This window comes from Mesoplodon mirus (genome assembly GCF_964341445.2).
Source record: "Mesoplodon mirus genome assembly, chromosome: 6".
Taxonomy (NCBI): domain Eukaryota; kingdom Metazoa; phylum Chordata; class Mammalia; order Artiodactyla; family Ziphiidae; genus Mesoplodon; species Mesoplodon mirus.
Genome location: NC_138982.1, coordinates 58544915 through 58568572, shown reverse-complemented (window position 1 = coordinate 58568572; position 23658 = coordinate 58544915). Strand labels below are relative to the sequence as shown.

At 44.3% G+C, this 23658-nt stretch overlaps 1 protein-coding gene across 5 annotated transcripts in view; it reads right to left on the bottom strand.

The window, feature by feature from the left end:
* TNIK (TRAF2 and NCK interacting kinase) overlaps positions 1-23658 on the bottom strand; it is a 418711-nt gene that overhangs the window by 325352 nt on the left and 69701 nt on the right. For all 5 annotated transcript variants that reach the window (XM_082624735.1, XM_082624739.1, XM_082624737.1 and 2 more), the window contains exon 2: positions 628-693. In XM_082624735.1, coding sequence (XP_082480861.1) covers positions 628-693 — 66 coding nt within the window. The remainder of the gene's footprint in view (positions 1-627; positions 694-23658) is intronic.

Below are 23658 nucleotides of genomic sequence, written 5' to 3'. Positions count from 1 at the left end.
TCACTTTTTCAGATCATTTTCTGGGAGAAAATATGTTTTAAAAGCATGTTTGGAGTGAATTTGTAAGCAAAAATTTAGTAAAAGGGAAAGAAGAACTTTTCATTCCTCAGCTCAATCTCAGCTCAAGTTTAACTTTTAAGTATTTCCTATCTTGTAAGAGTCGTTGCTGCCATTAGGCCTTTCTTTATGAGGTGGCCAGTTTTCTGTTCACTAAATTCATTTAACTCATGCCCTAGGCCAGTAACAAATCTACTTTTCCAGCTGTGATACTTTAATAGCTTAAACTTCTAAAGTAAATAGCATCCTTCGCGCCTTTGAAAACCAGTTCTGGCAGTGATTAAAGTAAAGAAACAAAACATTTAAAGAGCTTCAGATATGCACCATCAGAATGCATGTGTCAGCTATAAGCTCTATAATATATAATGAAGGGAAATGCCCAAATCCCAGAATCCGGTTTAGGCAGTGGGACTACAGATACATTTAAAGAGATGGAGAGTCAATTAACAAGTATATTATTTCATTTTAAATCTGTTATGAGACATGTATGAGTGAGAACAGACAGCACTACTATTCAGCATTCATGAACCGAAACCACACATAAGCCATGTTCAAGCTCAAGGAACTTACCTTATACACTTGTCCGTATGTTCCGTTGCCAACAAGTTCCACCAATTCAAAGATCCCTGCAGGGTCCTGAAAGAAAATAAACAATAAAAAGTCAAAACGATATTCTAGCCATTGTCTTAATCAAAAGCAAATACGCATTTAAAATAAGCAAATAAATAACAACTTTAGCTTTGGGGGGGGCTCTCATATGTTAATATGAAAGAGCATTAAAATTTAATTCAGCTGCAGCTATGAAATGAGTCAAAATCTATTTGTTTCTATTTCACATTTCTATGAGATGTGTTTAAATCAGACAAAAGGAAACAAGACTTCGTTGAAACAACAAAAAAAAAGAATTAATTCATTTTTCACTGTCAAATGGAAATACACTTGTAGGTACATTGGGCTAAACTGAAAGGCTCACCATCCTGAAGGGGTTCTAATTTTGAAGATCCTTCCGTTTGACATTTCTGAGCTGCTCATTGTGTTGGAACACTGGCAGTTCAGAAAGGAGTGCTCCTGTGTTGTGGGGCAATCTTCCCTGCAGAAGTCAACAGTTTCCAAGAGAAAATGGAATCAACCTAACTTCCTCTCTCAGAAACTATTTCTCTGGATTCATCTCCCCTCTCGACAATGCTGCCTCTGCAAAATACGCTTTTGCGGCTGGCCTCCAGTTCCTGCAGGACCTGGAGAGTCCCGGGCAGGATCTAGAATGCAAACGAAACTGGAGAACTATGCAAGTTCTTAGCACCGAACAGGTGTCTGCTAACCCTCAGAGTCAGCTGTGTTAGAGCGCTCAATAAATATCCAATAATCGTGGATATTATTACCGAATTACCATCCCCAAAAGTCGAAAAGAAAAATCAAAGCCTATAAGATTCAACTCAGAGACAGAAAGTGCCTTTGGCCTCCTCTGATTCCTAACTGGACAGAAATGATTTCTTTAAAGGCCTAGCTCACGAATCCCAAACATACATGTCCACAGAGGCCAGGCAAGTAACGGAAAAGAGTGAGGGGGCCGCAGGGGCCTGGGACAAACTGAGGAAGTCACGTCCCCTTTGGGGGGCAGGGGGGCCAGCTGGAACCAATCGTTGTCATGTCAACCTATGAGCACAGTCTTGCCAGGTCTGAAGATTTTTTTGAAGAAAAACTGAACATTTTGTTTCATGTGAGATCTCATTTTTAAATGTTAGGCACGGACTCACTTTGAAAAGAACTCTGGGGGACAAATGAAAAAAACGTCAGCCTCTGGCCTAAAAAGCATTTCCCCTCTCCAGTCAACAGGTTTACGAGCACTGCCATATGGTGTGACAGTGACTGAGAAGCAGGCGGGGAAAGCCTGGATTTTAGCTTCAGACAGGCCTGGGCTGAGCCCCAGCTCTGCCTTGTCTGGCGGCGTGATCCCAGATCTCTCCCCCGGGAGAGCAACTCAGTCTCCACGCAGATAAAACGGGGAGGACATCTACCCAGCAGAGCTCTGGGGAAGAGTAAGTGAGGGCCCAGCACCACACCTGCACGTAGTCGGCAAACCTAATATCTGACAGGAATCATTTTTAAGCTGAGGAATCCCACACCTCTAGGAGCATTTAAAGGGAGAGGGGCTGCTATTCACAGGGAAGGGGACAAATGAGTTGGAGGTGACAAGTTAGAGCTCTTTAAAGTGACAGTCTTCAGCAAATCAGGCCCAAGAAGAGCCCTTTGTGATGTGTCTTCAAAGATCTCACGTAGAAAACAAATTTAAAAAGAAAAAAATAAGACAAAACAGCAACAGCTGAAGCACTTAGTCACTCACAAAGACTGCAGTTAGCATTATCCATTGTTATAAAGCCAGGAAGGCAAGAAACCCCACTCCAGACTCATGTCTCGACAGATGGAGAAGCCCAGAAGTTCCAGCTATGCCCCACCTGGTCAGGGCGGTGTGGACATCATCCCAGATGGAACCATGAAACAGGAGAACATGGGAAAAGGACCTAGAGGTCTGCAGACGGAGACCCCAGAGCTAAAAGTCACTGTCAAGGCCACCTGGGAGGTGCCTCAAGATGGGAAAGAAAAATCGTGTTTGTTAAACTACTAGGCCATTAGAGCAGCAGGTTTTATTATGAATGGAATTAGAAAGAAATGAGGAAAAGGGGGAGAAGTAGCCCACAAATGGTGGAAGCTGCTGTTTGTTTCTAAGCTGTGCTTCCCAGTAGTTTGCGCAGTGGTGTTTCTGCAACAAATTTCAAGAGAGGTCCTACATTTGCTTGAAATATCTCAATTGTGTGTTGTTTTCTTTTTTTTAATATTTATTTATTTATTTATCTTTGGCTGCATTGGGTTTCGTTGTTGCACGCGGGCTTTCTCTAGTTGCGCTGAGCAGGGGCTACTCTTCCTTGCGGTGCGCGGGCTTCTCATTGCGGTGGCTTCTCTTGTTGCGGAGCACGGGCTCTAGGCACGCGGGCTTCAGTAGTTGTGACACACGGGCTCAGCAGTTGTGGCTCGCGGGCTCTAGAGCGCAGGCTCGGCAGTTGTGGTGCACGGGCTTAGTTGCTCCGCGGCATGTGGGATCTTCCCGGACCGGGGCTCGAACCCATGTCCCCTGCATCGGCAGGCAGATTCTTAACCACTGTACCACCAGGGAAGCCCCTCAATTGTGTTTTCAATATTCATTTTTCTTGACTTAAAAAAAAATATGAACAAAAGAAAGGAGATGTAGGATGGTGAGTACAAGGAGCCCGGGAAGTGTAAGGAGGGTGGCAGGAGAGGGAGGTGCAGAGCGGGACCCACTTCTACACCCAGGGGTCGTTCCACCTCACAGACCTCTCCTCAGGGCTGGGGTGTAATGGGCAGGTCTCAATATGAGCCAGGCAGCTGACTCCTAGGTTCCTTCCTCTCCTCAAATAGTCCATTCATAGGCATATTGGTCCAGCCAGTCGGAGCCAAGAAGGTTCAATGCCAAGACTTTCATTCCAGGTGCTGGGAGAGAGGCTCTTCCCACTGGACACATCAACGGGCTCAGAAGCAAAAGTCAGAGGGACTACAGAGTTTGATTGGCATCCTGCCTTGGGTAAGCAACCAAACCGGAAACAGTCGTCAAATTAGGGTGGTTCCCCAGGTAACAGACTCTGAGAACCACCGAGATTTACACAGAGGGTTAACTGGGATGTGCCTCATAATCAACGCCAGTGGGGAGTGAGTGAAGAAGGCCTGGACTGAGCAGATGAAGGAACTCAATGCAATGCAGTGGAACAAAGACTTCATCTGCTCCCACAGGAGCTCTGGAGTTGGGATGACTCTTCAGAATTACCCTACCTTGAGGCATGGGGGCCTCTGTACCCCACCTCCATTGACTAGTCATTGCGTGCAGGCTGTCCCCCATCCCCGTCCCAGAGGTTATGATCTTGGGTGAAGGGACACTCTTCAGCCGAGGACAATTCCCAGGTGAGAACCATCGCTAGCCGCCTACACTCCCAGCAGGTGGATAATGAGCACCTCAACAGTGGACAGGGAATCGGGGTGACACACCATGGCATCCACTGCAAGCATCCTGGCTAGAAATGAGGACCCACTTGGAACTGGAAGAGAAGTCTCCAAGCATCTACCTTCTACAGTATGCAGATAGTAATAAGACAAAACGACACAATTAGAGTCATGGTGTTTGCAAGGAGGGGGCTCTCTGAGACCCTAGAAAGCACAAGGCAGAGCTATTGTTCAGGGACACTTGAACTTAGCACTGACTCTAAGCTTGCCTATTCCCTCTCCCCCAATCCAAGTACCTGGACAGCTGGATGTTTGTGAATATTCCCTTACACAAATGCATATAACTGTCAGAGACTTTCTTGGGGAATACTGATACAGCTTGAATGTTGTAAGCATTCAGCTGTGTGCTCCATTCTTGCAGGACTCTAAAGTAATTTCTCCTGGCTCACCAGTGACCTCGATCTCTTGTTTGTCATGGTCTCTTCTCAGTCTGTCCTGGTCGTTCCCTCTGAGGCACTGCCACTGCTGAGCATCGCCACTCTTGGTGAAATCCACCCCCTCCTTTCTAGTCCGTCAGCCAGTCTCTCAGAGAGATTTTTCTTTCTCCTGCCCATACCTTAAAGGTTGGCTGACCCCAAGGTTCCATGCTCCTGTTGTTCACTAAGTGCTAAGGATTTTATCTCCAGAAGTCCACCATATCCGTCTACTCCATCCTCTTCATACAACAGCCCTCACCATCTCTTGCTGGGACTGTTTATTTCAATCAATTCTCTCCTCCTTTCAACCTATCCTTCACACCAATCTTTCTAAAATAGACATTCCTAAACACAACACACCACGCTTTAAAATCCTACACAAGGTGGTTCAAATGGAAAGTCAAGGTCCTGTCATTCTTAGGCCCAGCTTTCATTCCCAGCTTCATGTTCCATCATTTTGTGGTACATCCAACCACTTCAAACCTCACTTCCCTGACACATCACACTTAGCCATGTCTCTCTGCCTCGGTTCATACTGTCTGCCTGCCACGATTATTCCTTCTACTATTCTCTATGAGGCAAAGCCCATCCTTGAAGGTCCAGTGTGACACCTCCTCTGTGAAGCCTGTCTCAAATGAGTGCCCCCGCCTCTCTGCCCCCATAGCACGTTGTGCATGGCTCCATGATAACCGCTCTCACACAATGAGGTCCCCTCTTCCATTTCTCTCTCTTGATGAATTACAAATGGCCTGAGAGCAAGCACGGAGCATATTTATCTTAGTGTTTCCAGCACTTAGCATGGTGTCCAACACACAACTGCTAGACATAACTATTTACTCACTAAGGTTGATGTCCCACAATGCTCCACAATATAAGTAGAGGAAGTCACAAAAAATGGGATCAGAACGTAGAGCCAAAGGTCTAACAAGCTTACGTCATTTCTTTTTCCATCTAGACATAGCTGTCCCAGCCACTGCCCCTTCCGCACCCCCCTGACCCGGCTCCCAACTGCACAAAACTGTCACATGCATAAGCTCCTATGGTTTTCCCAGCTCTGAAGAAAATTCATAAGGGCCACTGTTGTAAGCTGTGCCTCAGGTACATGGAGAAGACAGGCTGTCAGGATGCGGCCACGTGCAATGCAACAAGGAGAAGACGCTGTGCCTAATGATCATGTTACAAAGACAGGAAGGGTAAGAGAAAAGAATCAGCTTAATCCTCCCTCTCATATTTGCTTAGAGGCTCCTAAAGCCAGGATGGGCAGCATGGAAGAAGGTTACATACACCAAGGAGAAATGAGCAAATCATTGACATTTACCAAAGTCAGGAATCCCTGTTGGCTACACATGCCTTTATTCAGATCTTAACCTTTGCTGGGAGGCTGAAAAGAAAATTTAATTCTAAGATAGAGCAGGTTACATTATTTCATAATGAAATATAACGACATATCAAAAGACATGCTGTTCCATGAAAGAAAATGTAACTTTTCAGCAAGTTACTGATGAAGGCAAATTTGATTAGTCATAATAATAAAAATCACAATAATCACTAACATTTCATGAGCACTTACGTGCTAGGTACTATTCTAAGCACTTTCCATGGATAGATTATTTAATTATCACAACTCTTTCAAGTGGTTGCCGTCCTTGTCTTTGTTTTACAGAGGAGGAAACGCAAAGTAAGCACTAAGCCGAGGTCACACCAACAATGGGTGGCTGAGCCAGGATGGGTCAGACTGCAAACCCCAGGCCCTTAACCACTCACCACCCCATCAGCTTCACAGAATCAGAATTCCCGGCCCTTGATTTTCCACTTGCTAGCTCTCCAGCCCTGGGCAAGTTTCAAAACTGCCCTGAGTCTCAGTTTCTCCATCTCTAAAAAGGGAACAATAGTATGTCCCAGGCAGGGTTACTGTGAAGACTGTGAAAGTGTGTAGACTAGCTCAGGGCCTGATACTTAATAGGACTTCAATAAATATTAACCTCTTTCCTTCCTTTTCTTTTTCCCTTTGAAAAAAGAATTCATTTAATACACAAGGAATATGCTGCAGAAAAATTCAGCGTGTTTCAAATATTTTCAACTCATAAAGCCAGTAAAAGAACACCGATTGTTTATTAACCAAGATCGCCACATGCTTAACAAACAGAGTCAGATATTTATGGACAAACAAGTGTCTCTTTAGAAATCAGTGAGACATTTGGAAAGACGCATTAACTTTTCGGGGCTCCTGGGATGCTGGAATGAATTCTCTCGTCTATCAGCTGATGAAATTCAGGTGGCATTGGCAGGCTCAAGTCTGACTTCTCAGCAGGGTGGAGTGATTTAAGATCTGGGAGTTAATATTCCCAGTCACTGAGTTATACTTTTATTCTTCCAGGTCCCCTGAATGACACTGGATTTATCAGAATACTAAATAACATCTCTGGACTAAATCCCAAAGATTGGAAAAGCCAAACCTAAATATATAACTAGGATGACTACTTCCTTAGTACCATAAAAGATGATACATATTCTTCCCAGCCCTTTCCCCCTTCTCTGAAAATGAAATCAAGAGAGAAATTGGGAGCTTGTACAGACTCTAGACAACCCTTCTCCCAAACTCCTCTTCTTCAAGACATGGCCATTCTGTGCCAGATCTTTCACTTGAGGTCACCAGTTCTGTGTCAGGGTGAAATAAACCCTCGCAGAATATGGACGGCTGATACGGCTCCCAGAATGACTGCCTACCCGCAGATTCCCTACTGACATCTGCTAAAAGACTGTGCTTACTCCAAATGCATGGGCCTTAAAAAGACCAAAATGTTATTTCTCTTAGAACCATATTTAGCAGCTGATTTGTTCGGTTTCAGCCCTAACTGACAAGCATATGCTTACAAAAGCAAAACAGGACAAAGAAAACAGGAACAGTAGGAGAACTCTCCATATTTATCTTGAGCCTTCAGGCTTTTCAACACCATCGTTATTCCAAAGTAAGTAGAGGACTGGGAACCATCGTGCTGACTCAACACAGCACCCTCAATTCTAGTCCGTGCTGCACTCACAGCCAGGCCAGGTCCCTCGAATCATTTTTCACTGACCTTCCCTACTAACGTGAGGGTCTGAGGAGCGAACGGTCTTGCACAATGGGGTTTATTCAGTCCCTGGGCGCTACCGGCACCCTCCCACGCACCTGCTGTCTGGGGTGGAAGCAGGCGGTACACTGGCCCTGTCTCCTGGTGCTTCCAGTCTGATGAAGGAATAGACATGAGCAGATAACTACACGTACACAGTCATTAAATTACAATGACAAGCGACATGCAGGAAAAATTAAAGGTGCTCTGAGAGCATATTCCTGGGAGATCTACAAAACAGCCCAGATTTCTCTTCATAAACATACTGCCCAAGCCATGCCTCTCAAATGGGACAGATAATTCAAGTAAAAAATACATACAAAAATAACATAAAGCTAAAACACTGGTTGCTGAATTTTCTCACTTGATCATCTATATAAATTAAGCTCTGCAGAGCTATCAGAGGATTGGTGCAAAAATGTCAGGTTTCACGTCGGGATTCTGCTCCTTGCTAGTGTTATCTGACCTCTCATATTCTGATTTCCCCATCTGTAAAATGGGAGAGTCCCGCTTGGCTTGCGGTCTTTGCAAGGCTGTATCCCACACAAGCTGGGCACCTCCCCAATGCCACAGGCCCTTGGTTGTCCTCTGGGAAGGGCGGTGCTAAGTGCAGGCTGACTCCAGGATGCCCACTGCCCCTTACGGCTGTGCTTGGCTAGAAAGTATTGGCGTCCTTTTACCAATACTAACTCTGGCAGGTTCTGGACATGGTCCCGGCCAAACCTCAAGGGACACGGCCCTCAATGCTGGTAGCTGCTAGCCCTCGGGTCAGGGGGACCGGAGCCTCCCCACTTCCTGTTCGGGTCCCAGTTCCACCGGCTACTCATACTCAGCAGCCAGCGGCAGTGGACCAGCTTCCCCACGCCTGCCACGGCCCACCTGCTCCACTCGGGATGCTGCATCCCCCGCCTGTCCTCAAGAAGCAGCCTCTAGAATGAGATATGAAACCTGGCTCTTCAGATTAATAGGGGTGAGACCTTAAGCTATAATGGTCATTATCACCGTCTCTGGGATAGACAATGGCCTAAATGCTTTATATACATTTTCATATTTAATTTTCATAGCGACTGTGGGAAGTAGATATGACTAACCCCAATTTCCAGATGATGAAACAAAAGCTTCAAGGAATTAACTTGCTCAAGGTTAAATAGTATGTGGTAGAAACAGCAGCCAAGGCCAGACTGCAAAGTGAGGAAAAACATACATCCCATGAGGATGGTTCGGAGGATCAGAAACAACATATATAAAGCATTTAGCACGATGCACAGTGGTGCTTAACAAAAAAGCTACTGCTATTATTGCCCTTGCTGCTGGTATCATTCAAAGTTGCCCACGGGGCTTCCCTGGTGGCGCAGTGGTTGAGAGTCCGCCTGCCGATGCAGGGGACACGGGTTCGTGCCCCGGTGCGGGAAGATCCCACATGCCGCGGAGCGGCTGGGCCCGTGAGCCACGGCTACTGAGCCTGCGCGTCCGGAGCCTGTGCTCCGCAACGGGAGAGGCCACAGCAGTGAGAGGCCCGCGTACCGCGAAAAAAAAAAAAAAAAAGTTGCCCACGATGACAGTATTGTCAGTAGTAGAGGCAGAATTCAAATCCAGATTTTTTTTTTTTTTTTCGGTACGCGGGCCTCTCACTGCTGCGGCCTCTCCCGTTGCGGAGCACAGGCTCCGGACGCGCAGGCTCAGCAGCCATGGCTCACGGGCCCAGCCGCTCCGCGGCATGTGGGATCTTCCCGCACCGGGGCACGAACCCGTGTCCCCTGCATCGGCAGGCGGACTCTCAACCACTGCGCCACCAGGGAAGCCCAAGTCCAGATATTTTTAATCCAAGCCCATCACTATTTCTCACTTCTCTACAAATGGCCAATGCTGAAATTACCTTGAGGCTGTGGGGTTGATGAAGGCCTTGCAGTTTAACCATGGAGCCGGAGAAGCGCCAATAACCTCAAACCAGGCAGAGGCAACCAGGCAAGTGGCTGGGAACCCGGAAGTAAAATGTACCACAGCTGCTCGACGCCCCTCCTTCCCATCAGAGCCTGGAGTCCCAGACACGGAGACCAAGTGGGCTCTGAGATTTCCATCCAAAGCTTCCGTTTCTTTTTTTCTTACTTTGCCATCAGCTAGGATGAATACTGACTACTTTAAGTTAACCAATCAATTGCCAGTGAGAAGCAGTAAACTATAGTAGTTAAGACCATAGACTACAGCCAGAAAGCCTGACTCTGATCCCAGCTTTCCCCTTTACTAGCTGTGACCTTGAACAGATTATTTAATCTCTCTGTGCCTCAACTGTATCTGTATCACTCAACTGTAAAAGAGTGATAATAGTAGTACTTACTTCCAAGGATTACTACAAAATAATTAATATATAGAAAACATTTAAAGCAATGTCTGGCAATATGTAAGTACTCAAAAGTGTTTGTTAATAATTCCTTATCGTAGAATGCAAATTCTAAGAAGGAAAGACTTATACTGGTTTGGTTCACTGCAGTGCCCCCACTACTTAGATCAGTGACTGGGACATTACAGACCTCATAAATATAGATTTAATATAAATATATAATATAGACCTAATAAATTATAGACTTAATAAATAGCTGCTGGATGAATCATGTCCCCACTGGTGTCACCAGTTCCACCACCAAAAGCCACCTTACGATAAGATCTCTGACATCTGGAGCAGGGATTTCTGAGATTGTATCAGTAAAATCCCTCTCCTCATTTTTTTTACAGAAGAACAAAGTGAGGCGCAGGCAAGTCCTATATACTCATAAAATCATAGGTTTTTCCAACAAGAAGAGTCTAGGTGGCGTGTCCAAGGTCTCAGCTAGTTAGTAGCAGATTAAGGTCAAGACCCCAAGTCCTTTGACTTTTAGTCTTTCTCTGTTCAATAAAATCCTTTGATAAACCGAAGTAATCCCTCACTGTCTTTCAAACAGTGGACCTAGAAGGGAAGAGAGCAGGAACTGGCGCTGGGGGGAGGGAGAATGTAGGCACCGGTATTCAGGTGTAAATTCCAGGTACTTGTGTTGAAAAGTGAATTTATTTCACACCCAGAAACGATGTAACAAGATTTATCACACATCGCCAAGTTGATATCATTGAAACAATGAATTTACTTGTTCACAAGTACATATCAGCATAGATGAATGGGATTTTTCAAAATATACTTTTCTCAGTTTACAGACCTTGTATATTCACACTCATATTTAGCTTAGCTCCAAATTACAGTTGACCCTTGAACGATGCAGGGGTTAGGGGTGCTGAAAATCTTCATATGACTTTACAGTTGGCCCTGTGTAGCCACAGTTCTGCATCCATGGATTCAACCAGCCATGGATGGTGTAGTACTATAGTAGGTATTTATTGAAAAGAATCTGCTTATAAGTCGACCTGTACAGTTAAAACCCAGGATGTTCAAGGATCAACTGTATTTCCTTACAAGAGAAGAGAAAACAAAGAATTCTACATAATTGTTGATGGTTGTTTGCTGGCTTATATCGGAAAAAATGGGCATGCATAATTAGGAACAAAAAATTAAAAAGAGAGATGAGAAAGGCTTATAATGTAACTTGGAAATTTATTCTGACTTGGGTACTGTAATCCTTTGTCAACTCTTGGGATTCCCAGACAGCCCGTCTCACCCTTCCTGACCTGGAGTCCCTGAGCTGTGGCCACAAACCTGCCTGTGCACATGTGGAATAAACAGAACCCACCACTCTCTTCAGGGACAATTTCCAACACAACTGCAGTCAGGGAAAGGCACATAACTCCATGAAGCAGCCAGAGAGAATTCTCCAGGATACTAGGTCACATGGCAGATTTTGGACAAGGAAGGGATCTCCACCATCCAGGACTTGCCTCAACTCTCCCACAGTCTGTTCCAGCTCGAACATTTAAGTTGCTCTGAAGGTCAATATGTACATAAAGGCCTCCCACCCCGGCCCCTTCCCTCCCACCATCAGGTTGTCTCAGAGATTATACAGCTGTTTGGGGAAATGTATCATATAGTTTACAGATATGCAAAGATGGGATCTCTCTAGGCCTGTCAGGACAAGGTAACTTTCCAGCATTTCCAGCAACACGAGGTCGAAATGATGGGAACCAGACTAGCAAAGATTTTGGCATTTTGCCTTTTCAAAGATGCTTAGATGAAGAAAAAAGAGAGCAATTGTAGCAGATGGACTTTAAAGACAAGAACTGATTACCTAAATAATTAAGTAAGAAAGATTAGGAAAGCATCCAAGGTTCCATTTTGGAAAAAGGAGCCTTAACCCTTCCCCCAAAGGTACTCATTTACCGCCTGCTTCCAACAGACCAATGGCACACATTTGCTTGAAAGCATTTTGAGCCTTTCTCCTCACACTTATAAGCAACCATGCAGTGGACAACAGGCCCTCTCTGTGGGATGAGGAGGTTAGTATTGGCTGGCTGGATCCCCTATGACTCTCACTTCCAGAGAGCGGCAGCACAGCTAAGAGCCATGGAGAAACAGCCAGGAGCCCATCAACATCAGCCTGGGGCAGGGGTCTGTCATCTGGAAGACAGCAGTGTGAGCCCATCCCAGTGCATCATTTGGTGTCGCCACTAATGGCACAGATGGCTGGTTAACAACAACCCTTAAACAGATTGTTTTTGACAAGGCTTCACTGGCATCTGGTCTATTTTTTTTCTTCAAGGCTTTTGTCCCTATGACTAGGCTAGCACTAAGGATATACAACTTTGTTTGTTTTACAGGGTGGATACTTTTTTGAATGGGGGCTTTAGACCATCTTTTCAAGGGTCTAAATAGTTTTGCAAATCCAAGAAGCTCAAACTAAACTTCTCTGTGTCCCTCCAGACTTCCAAAGGCGATGAATTTCCATTGTCAAAGAGGTTTGGGAACACCGAGTTTAAAAGGTTAGCAATTTAGCTCTTTCTTTATTGCAGGGCCTCTCAGAGCCTTTAATGTATTAATATGCCCTGGAAATCTCCAAGAGAGGGCCAAGCTTTCCACATTCCCAAACCTGTCTGGCTGTAGAACACTTTTTAAGGGACCCTTGTGTCTCTCTAAAGCACTGGTGTTCTGTGGATCACAGGTTAGAAAATGATAGGGTACACAGCAATCTTTCCCTTCTCATTCATGCTTAAGCAAAGCTTCCATCTTAAGTTACTAGAGCAGGAACTGCCCAGTGCCATCCAATGTCCATTCTCCCTTTGGTCCTTAGTAACAAAAACTCCCAATTTTATTTGGGAGACAAAGCACCCAGATCAAAAACTACATGCCCTAGCTTCCTTGAAGCTAGGGGTGAATATGTGACTAAGTTCTGGTCAGTGATGAGTAAGCAGAATTATTGTGTGGGACTTTCAGAAGGGTTGCTCAAATGGAGCTGACTTAGCTGAGAGAAGCACTCTTTTGTCCTCTAACCTCCTCCTTCCAGCTCCCTGGAATGTAGATGCGATGGCTGGAGCCCTGCAGCCATTTCTGACCCTGAGGTGAATTTACGAATGGAAGCCTCACGCTAGGTTGTTATGGCAGAACAATAAAATGATTCTAAGTCTCTGATGGCCATGGAACTACCGTACCACCACTGGATTGCCTATATCTGGACTTCTTTAAATTGAGAGAGAAATAAACTTATATCTTCCTAAACTCTCTAATATTTAGGGTTTTCTGTCCAATACAGCTGAATTCTTATTCATTTACTTTGAAGTTTACTGTTCAGATATTTTTATTTATTTGTGTTAAACTAACAGTCCTTCTTTAAAGTACTCTTCTTCATCAGCCTTTGTTTTGGTAGAGGTTGCAGATATTATAGTTGTTCAACAGATATTCCTGTTCTCCTTCCACTGGCACATTACAGGATGGCACTTCCTCACCCCTCTTTAAGTTGGGTGTGGCCACATGATTTGCTTTGGCCAATGCAATGTGAGTGTAAGTGATGTGCCACTTTCAGAGGGAATATTTGATTGTTAGTGTGAGATATTTTGATAACTATGGAAGCATGTGTGGACATGAAGCCTCCTCTAGTCTGTATCCTTGGGTAGCTGATGAACAGAGTCTCTCCTGATGGGCTCTGGACATGTGGCATGGTCAAGAAATAAACTTTAGTTGTATTAAGTCTCTAAGATTATTTGTTATCACAGCATGTCTTAGCCTGTTCTGGCTGACAGAAATGACCCAAAGATGGTGATAATAATCTCACTGTATAATGTTTTACGATTTCTGAAACAATATTTCAGAAGAATCACTTTTTACTAGGTATCTCCTATACCACAGACATTGTACAGAGCATTTTGCAAAAATTATTTTATTTGATCTCTGCATTGATCCTGTAAGGTAGATTGTTCACAAGAGAGAAAACTGAGGTTAAGAGAGTAACCTACATAAGATCAATGTCCAATGCCAAGACGCACATTCTCCCCACTGTCTCCAACCTGCAACATCTGAAGGCAGCCCTGGAAACAATGAAAACCCTTACAAAGCTGACTGGTGACACAGGAATCCTTGGAACCCTTTGTTACTAAGGAGGGTGGGGGGAACCGAATTGAAAAATGGAGTTTGCGCTCTCGTGGCTGACCACATCCTGTATGGACTAAACCAGGGCATGCTGGGGCTTGTAGTCCTAGTACCACACTGAGAACAGCAGAACTACGAGTGCTCTGTTGCTCATTTGAGTGCCTTAAACTCAAAACCTGCTTTTTGAGCCACTGTCAAGGTAACCTAGCAGTTGAGAATAACTAATTGGGCAACATTCTCTGACTGCTGGCATGAACAGTTATAATCTCAGCATCACCGTGGCAACCTGACTGGAATGCTGATTATTCACACAAAGGAAAACCTGTCTCCATTCAGACCAGGATTGCATTTTGTCTATATTCCACTTTTCCCATTACAAGTTGCTACCGAAGGAACAATGCTTCTTTTAAGAAGAATGTTTATTACTGGTCTGTGGAAAAACAGCATTTTCATAGCCTAGAAAAATTTGGAATGGGGGGAAAAAGTAATATATCCTTTATTGCCACCAGCAAAGAGATTTTATTAAGATGGCTCTATATAAACAACAGTAAAGGCCACCGTGGAGTAAGTGACCTGTAACTGGCCACAGAATTCTATGGAGATGTCAACAGCATAGTATGGGCAGTGGATTACTAACAACTAGATCACATTAAATTGACCAGGGCCCATCTCCTGGGTACATACAATGTCCTGTTGTAGACCCCTCCCCCAAACCCCAGTGGCTCCCCTGGCCTATTCTATTTCACCATCCAACCCCAGGCTGTATCTTTAAAGCACAGGCAGCCTGTCTCCATGCATCAGCTACAGCCAACTGCTCACCAGGCCCAGAAGATGCTCTTACGTTCTGTGTCCTTGTTCTTGCTGTCAAGAAAGTCCTTTGTTCCCATTTCTGTCAAAGTCTTATTTGTCCTTTGAGGTCCAACTCAAATCATATTTCACACCTAAGACCCTCCCAACATTACATTAGTGTAAACACATTAAACTGCATCCCCAAAGCTGCCTGAAATGTGTCTGTCTTACTGCCCTGGAAGGCAACTCTTCAGTGAGCAAGGTCTATGTCTTCATTATCTCTGATCTCCCAAGATGTTTAGCAGTGATGCCTGACACATCAGTAGTATGACATGGGAGCATGAGTAGTAATTTGTGTACCAACCGATCAGGGTTTGAGTGGGGCTTTGCCACCTCCTGGTGTGTAATCTTTGAAAAATTACTTAATCTCTTTCAGCCACAGTTTCTTCACCTAGCGACCAGATGCTACTCAAAGTGTGGTCCATGACCAGCAGGGTCTGCTGCACCTGGGAGGGGTTAGAAATACAGAATCTTGGGCTCTGCCCAAAACTACTGAATCAAAATTAACATTTTAATGAGATCCCAAGTGATTCGAGTGAAGATTGATGTTACAAAAGTACTGATCAAACCTACTTAGCAGAATTATGGTGAGAATGAGGGAAAGTTTGTGGAAAATACCCAGCAAGGAGCATGATGCCTAACAGATCCTCACTAAATGAGGAAACTATTACTAACGATAAGAGTATACTAACGTTTAATAATTTACTAATATACTAATAATTCCCTAATATAAAATGGAATGAAAATTGAGTTGTCTGGTGTTATGGAGGATTCAGATATCATGACATGAGCTTCCTTCAAGGAGCATGTCTAATTAGTAATAACAGAGGAAAACAAATGTAATATAAATGAAGAGAAATGAAAGGACTGTGGTTTAGAAGATCATAGTTCTGAACCTGACTTCATCATTTACAGTTTTTTCTGACCTTGACCAAATCCACTGAAATTCTCAAGTTCTTGGTTTTTTCTCCTATAAAGTAGAAATAAGAATACCATTTTCCTGCCTGCCTTTCAGGGTTGTACTAAAGTTGAAATGAAACACAAGCATGAAAGAACTTTGCCAGGGTGAAGTTGGGTTGTTATCCATTAGTACAAAAATAAAACATGCCCATCACAAATTTTCCACTCCTGAACCCACTCTCAAGGGTGGCCACCCTTGAAGGACAAAACTGCATGTCAGGGCCACTACAAAATAATGTTCAGCTTTTTCCATTTTATAGGATTTGAGGATGGAGCTTTAATGGAAGGAATGAGGAGAGAGATAAAGGGGGCAGCTGGCTCTGCCTGCTCAGGCAGTGGTCATGGTAAGGCACCTAAGCTGAGGGTACCTACGGCTTGGAAAATGCTGAGGAAGGCATGGGAGGGGCCGCCAGCATGAGCCACAGGAGAAGGAATTCATAGCAGACCTGGGGCTTTCTCAGCTCCAGAGCTTAGGAAAGAACAGTTAAGGGAGTCCTGAGGATTCCAGTTTGCCAGGCAGTCTACTGGGGCAGGAGCCTGAGACTGGAGGGTACTGTGGGGTCGGAGGAATAAGGAGGCAGCATTTGCTGGAACCCATTTCTCAAGGACCCGACTCAAGGAGACGCGATGGAGTTTAGCAGAACACAATGCAAATGCCAAGAGAGTTCAGATGCGGGGAGGAGGGGGGAGATGGATACAAACAACACAGTCAAGGAAGGCTGAAAAGAAAAGGTGGGCACCAGGCTGGACTTGGAAGTACACACAGGATTTGCACAAGCAGGGAGAGATTAGCAGAGGGAAGAAATTTCTTTTCTAATGGTATTTTTTTTAATTAATTAATTTATTTATTTTTGCTGTGTTGGGTCTTCGTTTCTGTGCGAGGGCTTTCTCTAGTTGTGGCGAGCGGGGGCCACTCTTCATCGCGGTGCGCGGGTCTCTCGCTATCATGGTCTCTCTTGTTGCGGAGCACAGGCTCCAGACGCGCAGGCTCAGTAGTTGTGGCTCACGAGCCCAGTTGCTCCTTGGCATGTGGGATCTTCCCAGACCAGGGCTCAAACCCGTGTCCCCTGCATTGGCAGGCAGATTCTCAACCACTGCACCACCAGGGAAGGGAAGCCCCCTAATGGTATTGTTTTAAAAGGATACACGTTAATTGCATGTATCACTTCCGTCAGAAATAATCCGAACCTGGAAACGTCACTCATAGGACCGCGCATGATTTAGATTATTTCTAGAAACCTTGGGTCCATAAGCATTTCATGAGGCAAACAGATGTCAAGCACTGAACCCACATAGCTATCACAAAGTGGCAGACACACATGGGATAACAAATAAAAAGCCAGTATTTTTTTTAGCAAAATGCCATGTTTGAAGCCTTATTTCTCCTAGGCAACAAAGGAACAAATATATAAGTTACACTGCTGTAGTAATTTGTTTACATTCATTGTCCCTCCACACTCAACTATGCTCCCTCTTCCCAAAAAGCAGGGGCCAGGCTCTCTTCCTATTAATATTCTTAGCAACTCGCACAGTATCCAGGCCACAGAGGGCACTTAATAAATGTTGGTTAGGTAAATAAATAATTTTACCAAGACTCACAATAAGATAACATATATAAGCTGTTATTTACTTTTTTCATTGGTGAAATAAAGAGTAAGTAAGGCAGACTTTATATATCATGAAAATACGGATATGCATTCCTCAGGAGTACACAGCTAGGTGCCAGAGAATCTGTGAATCCACATTCGAATACGATGCATCTTCCTGGAAAGCCTATTTTCCCTGAGGACTTACGTATTTATTTAAATATATGAAATTAAGCATGGATAAGTTTGTGTCCTTGTTAAAGATAAAGCAGAAAGCTTCTAATAAATTTCAGGTTTCCAGTGGAGGTACTTCAGTCAGCCCACCAGCATCTCTAGGGGCTCAAATTTACTCTCTTTCACTTATAGGGATGTTTTGGTATGCAGTATTCAAAAGTACACTGTTCACCTATACTACCCATATCCCTAATTTTCTAATAGAGTCAGTACCCTTTATTTCACCTCTATTCATTCAGAACTTGCAATTACTTAAGTTACAGCTGGACAGCAGTTTAATTTTCTATTGCTCATACAAAACAGGGTTTAAGAAAGTAATACATCTAAAAAATAATAAAAGGAATACTTATTTTTTTAAAAAACATTGCAGTCAAGTGCCATTCACATCTGATCACTGGCTAATTACAATCAGACATCTCTACTAAAGCAGGCACTCCACAACCTGCGTTAATACTGCCATTCTAGTACCTCACAGGTATCATCTAAACTTAAAAGGGATTAAGACTCTTTACAATTTATTATTGTCTTACTTTTCACCAATATAAAAATGCCCCTTACTCCTCCCAGTTCTTTGGATTAGTGAGGTTGTTCTGTCAGGCAAATAGGATGATTCTAGTTCTCAAATAGAAAGATGATCACACAGGTATTTATAAAATGAGCTAAACATTTTTGTTCTGTGCACTTTTCAGTATATATTTCACAATTAAAAGGCTTAAAATAATTTAATCAAGAAGAATTCAGGGCTTCCCTGGTGGCACAATGGTTGGGAGTCTGCCTGCAGATGCGGGGGACACGGGTTCGTGCCCTGGTCTGGGAGCATCCCGCATGCCGCGGAGCGGCTGAGCCCGTGAGCCATGGCCGCTGAGCCTGCGCGTCCGGAGCCTGTGCTCCACAACGGGAGAGGCCACAACAGTGAGAGGCCCGCGTACCGCAAAAAAAAAAAAAAAGAAAAAAAAGAATGCAGATTCAATTTTGAAGAATAAGCAGCCATCCAACAATTAAAATACCAGTTCCCTGTCCGAGGAGTGCTTCAGAGATCAGTAAACTAAGGCTTACTTGAAACCCAGTAGGTACGCATCCTTTGTTACGTGCAGAAATTCTCACCCTGATACAGAATTCCACTCAGTAGGTGACCATACCATACAGCACAATGCTAAGCATATAATATTTGTAGACAAAGTATCCACTTCATTGACATACTGTTTGCCAGTGAATGTGTACCTAAAACGAGCCTGTGGTAACATCCCCAAAACCTGATATCAGCTCTCTCTCACATCTTCCACACTTGTTCCAAATCTTTCTAGGGATAGTTCTTTCAAACAGCCTTCTCATGTGCCCTTCTCAGCCACTATATTCAAATGCTTATTTGAGACAAGAGACTTGGGGAATACGTGGCTGAAGATATTTTTAGAAAGAAGTAGAATTTTGTGCAGTTGATTATTAAGTCAAACAATGAATTTAAAATGAAAACAACTGAAAAATCTACATGTCATTAAACTTTCCCTCTTGAGTAGAACCATCTGACTTGTACCAAAGCCACTGTAGTACTAGGAGATTCTAACCACTAAGAATGAGGCATGTGAAGTTCTAGCTAGAACTGGCAAGAAGACACTAATTCTTGTACTAGTTGCATCTTATAGGTGCAAGTGGAATAATTTTAAGTTCTCCACAGGTGAAATGTACAGTTAACATGGCTTAATAGTTCAGAACTTGGACTCCAGGAGAACCAAAGCAACGACTGTACAATCATTATTAATCAGTAATGACGGCAGAGGACTAGGGGATGGGGCAGATCATTCCAACGTAGAGAAAGGGTTCCTACCAGCGAACGACGTGGGTATTTAATATGTTTACTTACTTTAACCCTCTCCAGGAATAATATAACATAAATAAACAGCCTGTGTGCATTTCTGTGATTTCTATATGCCCTAAAGTACTCAATGGAAATACTGGCCAGGGGCGGAGCTGGTAAACCTGCCCTGAGCCTCCATCTCTTAGTACCATCTCATCCCTCCTGACCACAAGGCCAGGTTTCATTTCCTCCTCACAAGGTGGTTGCTTGGCTTGCTGGAGAAGCCCAGCAGATCTCACTCACCCAAACAACCACTGCTGAAAGGTCTGGCTTAGAACCTCATCTTTGTAACAGAGGACTTGCCATTGACACACATTATTAACTAGAGATACTCTCCTCCTGAAAAGGTTGGGGCTCTAAGAAGTTATATGAAACACACTTAAGAATGTAATTTACATATATTTAGAATTAGGTATAAAAAGGAGGAAGGAGTAGTGGCATTGCACAAATCATTTCAGTCCCAATTTTAGGCCAGGCTACTTGCTACCCATGTGAGTTTCAGCACGCTATTTTATTTTGTTGAGTTTCCTAAATTTCTTGGGAAGAAAGTGTGTCTACCACAGGAGACGCTCCTTCCCCTACCACTTCTGCACACACACACACACCCTCACACACACACCACCCCCTTGCTCTACTTTAACCAGCTTCAATTAGTCTGTTCACAAGCATCTTCCTCACCAGCTGGTTTCCACCCTCAAATCAGATGAAGCATCATGTCCGCCAAGCCCTCCCTAAAACCCACTTCCTTTCCCCAGAAGAGCTTAGGTGCTCCTCCTCTCTGTTCTCACAGTATTTGTTCTAGAAAATGACTACAGCACCTGCCATGTATTGTAATTATGTGCTCAAGCATCTGACTCCCCCTTCTAAACTGCGAGTGAACTACTTGAAACAGTTCTGAGTCCTACTGGTATCTCTAACTTCTAACAGTGTCAAAACTCACAGGAGCTCCTCAGTAAGTGTTGAATGAATGAATGAATGAGTGATAGTTTTCATTTCTTGAGCACTTACTATGTGCTAAAAGCACTTACATGTATTATCTGTAATCTTGGCAAGAATTCTACAAGGTGGACCTGAGCATTTCAGTTTTACAGATGAGAAAACTGAAGCCCAAACACAGCAAACAAGTGACTAAAGTCAGGACTGGATTGACCTACAACCTGCCTACAAAGAATCTAGCAGAACACCTAGCACTTGTTAGGGCCTCAGAAAGTGGCATCTTCCTTCCTTTTGCTCAGACAACAAAGAGGATGTGACTGCAGTGATGGAAGGCAGTATCAGAAACTAAGCTCACTCCTGTTGATCAGCGCTGTAACTTAGGAAATTTGAAACAAAAACCTCATTTCAACAAATTCTGCATCAGCACTCATGAACAATTTTTTCAATGGCACATTGGAAAAAATCATTCCCCAAATATTTCCCGAGCGCCTGCTCTACGCCAGCTCTGTACTGTGCACTGGGAGAGCCACGGATGAAAAGTCACGATCCCAGTCGTCCAGGAGCAGACACCGGGAGGTGGCGGCATTTGTAGAGCACCAGCAGTGGGTACTTCTGAGTGTCTCCGAGCACATATTCTTAATGGGCAGATGTTGCACGCCCATTAGGTCTGTCATTAGGGGACCTATGAATCATTTAATGGAACACTGAGCAGCCTGCTCTGTGCCACGTATGTGGCCGCAGAAGATTCTTTTACAAACATAATGTTCGTGTTACAACTGAAGAGCAGCCCACATGTGGACTCCTACCTCCCGGGGTACTGAAATGAGTCCTTAGAGAGCTGCTCAGGGTTTCCAATGAAACCGCAATATGACTGCCATCCAGCAAAGCAGTGAGCATCAAGACATCAAAGTCACCCATCACTGAGACTTCATTACACATGTTCCGCCAACCCCTCCCTGGAGGAACCTCTTGTTTCCACCAACGCATTATGTCCATCTTGAGACTGGTAACCTGGTGCACCTCTGCTCACAACCCCAAAAGGCACCATTCACTTGGCGTCCTATGTGAACGGCACCCCAGCACAACACAACAGGAATACATCGTGAATGGTGTGCAACAGAAGTGGTCCTCACTACCAAGGGAGTTAAGGTTTCCATGCACCTTCCGTGGCCAAGCCATGACTGGCAAATCCAACTTTCATGCAACATGTGAGAAGTTAACTGTCCCCTTCTGGCACTGACTGACCAAGGTCAAGCAAAGCCTGATGATCAAGGTGCCTCTCTTCCTGCCCAAAAGTGCACACAATCAGCCACATATAAGAGGAATTATTCTCAGCACTTTAATTAAAACGCCACCCAACTGAATATACTCTTGTCAGATCCCCACTCGGTGTTAACTCCATGTTAAGAGTTGCCACACCGTCTTTGAAAGCAACACAAATAGGATTGAAAGTGGATAATAAATAATAATGGAGCAAGATCACAGCCTCATTTTATGTTTTTTGTCACCATAACCACATGTGATCTCTTTTCTAGGCCTTCGGTTCTCACCATCATTCCCTCGTGGGCTGAGCAATTATGGTTCACACACCCCTCTGAACAGCCCCTATTTCACAGGGTCTCCCACATAGCCACTCAATTAATAAAACTAGATGCCTTGGTTAGGTTCGCAGAAGCTGCCAACAAACTGCCGCACTGCACTTGGTCTCTGCTTCCAATGAAGCACTTGATGCTGGGTGATGTTGGTGACCCCAACATCTTTCAGGTGAAAGTCCAAGACCATCAACCTGCTTCCCTGACTAGCTGAGTAGACGCATGTTAACCTAACACCCGCCCTTCATGAGTACGCTAGTTTGTAGCTGCTTCGTGGGGTTCAGAATATGCCACCCCAAAATATGCCACTTTGACATGAGGTTTATTTTGAGCTGAAGATAACTGAAGAAGCAGGCACACACGCACGCACACGCACGCACACGCACACACACACTCTGCCCTCTCCAGGAAGGGGCAGTGTGATTCTTATTAATCCCCAGAAACAACTCTAGATTCTTTTGGCCCAGAGATGGCACCAGAGGAATTTAAATAACAAATCTAACTAACAGACCCTTGACTTCCATTGGCTTGCCCTGTATATTTACCTTCCCAGAGTTTGCAGCTCTTGGAAGCCTAAAACCCATTTTCTTTGTTTTTTCTCTTCTCTACAAATGTACTGCTTTTTTGTTAATAAGCCATATAAACCCAAGTTATAACCACCCCTTTGAGTTACTCATCGAGTTCTCCCGAATGTATGCATGATGTACATGTTTTTTAAAAAAAATATGTTTTTGTCTTGTTAATCTCTCTTGTCTATCTAATCTGTAGGGCCCCACCAACAGACCTAAGATGGGTAGAGGAAACAAATTATTTTTCCTCTTCTACCCTATAATCTATCAAACAGATCTTAACCTGTGTCCATTAGAGCCTGTGAACCTCCTGGAACCAGAGGCCATGTTTTGTGCACGTGCATTTTTTTCTTATTTTTTGCGGTACGCAGGCCTCTCACTGTTGTGGCCTCTCCCGTTGCGGAGCACAGGCTCTGGACGCGCAGGCTCAGTGGCCATGGCTCACAGGCCCAGCTGCTCCGCAGCATGTGGGATCTTCCCGGACCGGGGCACAAACCCCTGTCCCCTGCATCGGCAGGCGGACTCTCAACCACTGCGCCACCAGGGAAACCCAGCACACGCATTTTTAAAGGAAGAAAATCCAAACATTTGATCATTTGAAAGGGCCCTAATATCCAGAATCTTGGTTGACCCTTCAATAATCCTTCAACACGAACTGGGCTAGTGGTACACTCACCCACATCTCATAAGAGAAGAACAAACTCTGAGCTGCCTACACGCCTGAGTCACCTGAGAAGAGGTATGGGGGCCTTCCTGCTCTTAGCCACAACTTTCCACAGGATGCAGCCACAATCTCTAAGACTCATCTCGCACAGATCACCTTGGCTGGGATGACTCACTCTCACCTAGACTCTAAGTCCTAAGGACAGAAACTATTTTTATCTTTTTTATCTGTCTTGTATTATCTATGTGTGTGTATTAGGGGGTGGGGTG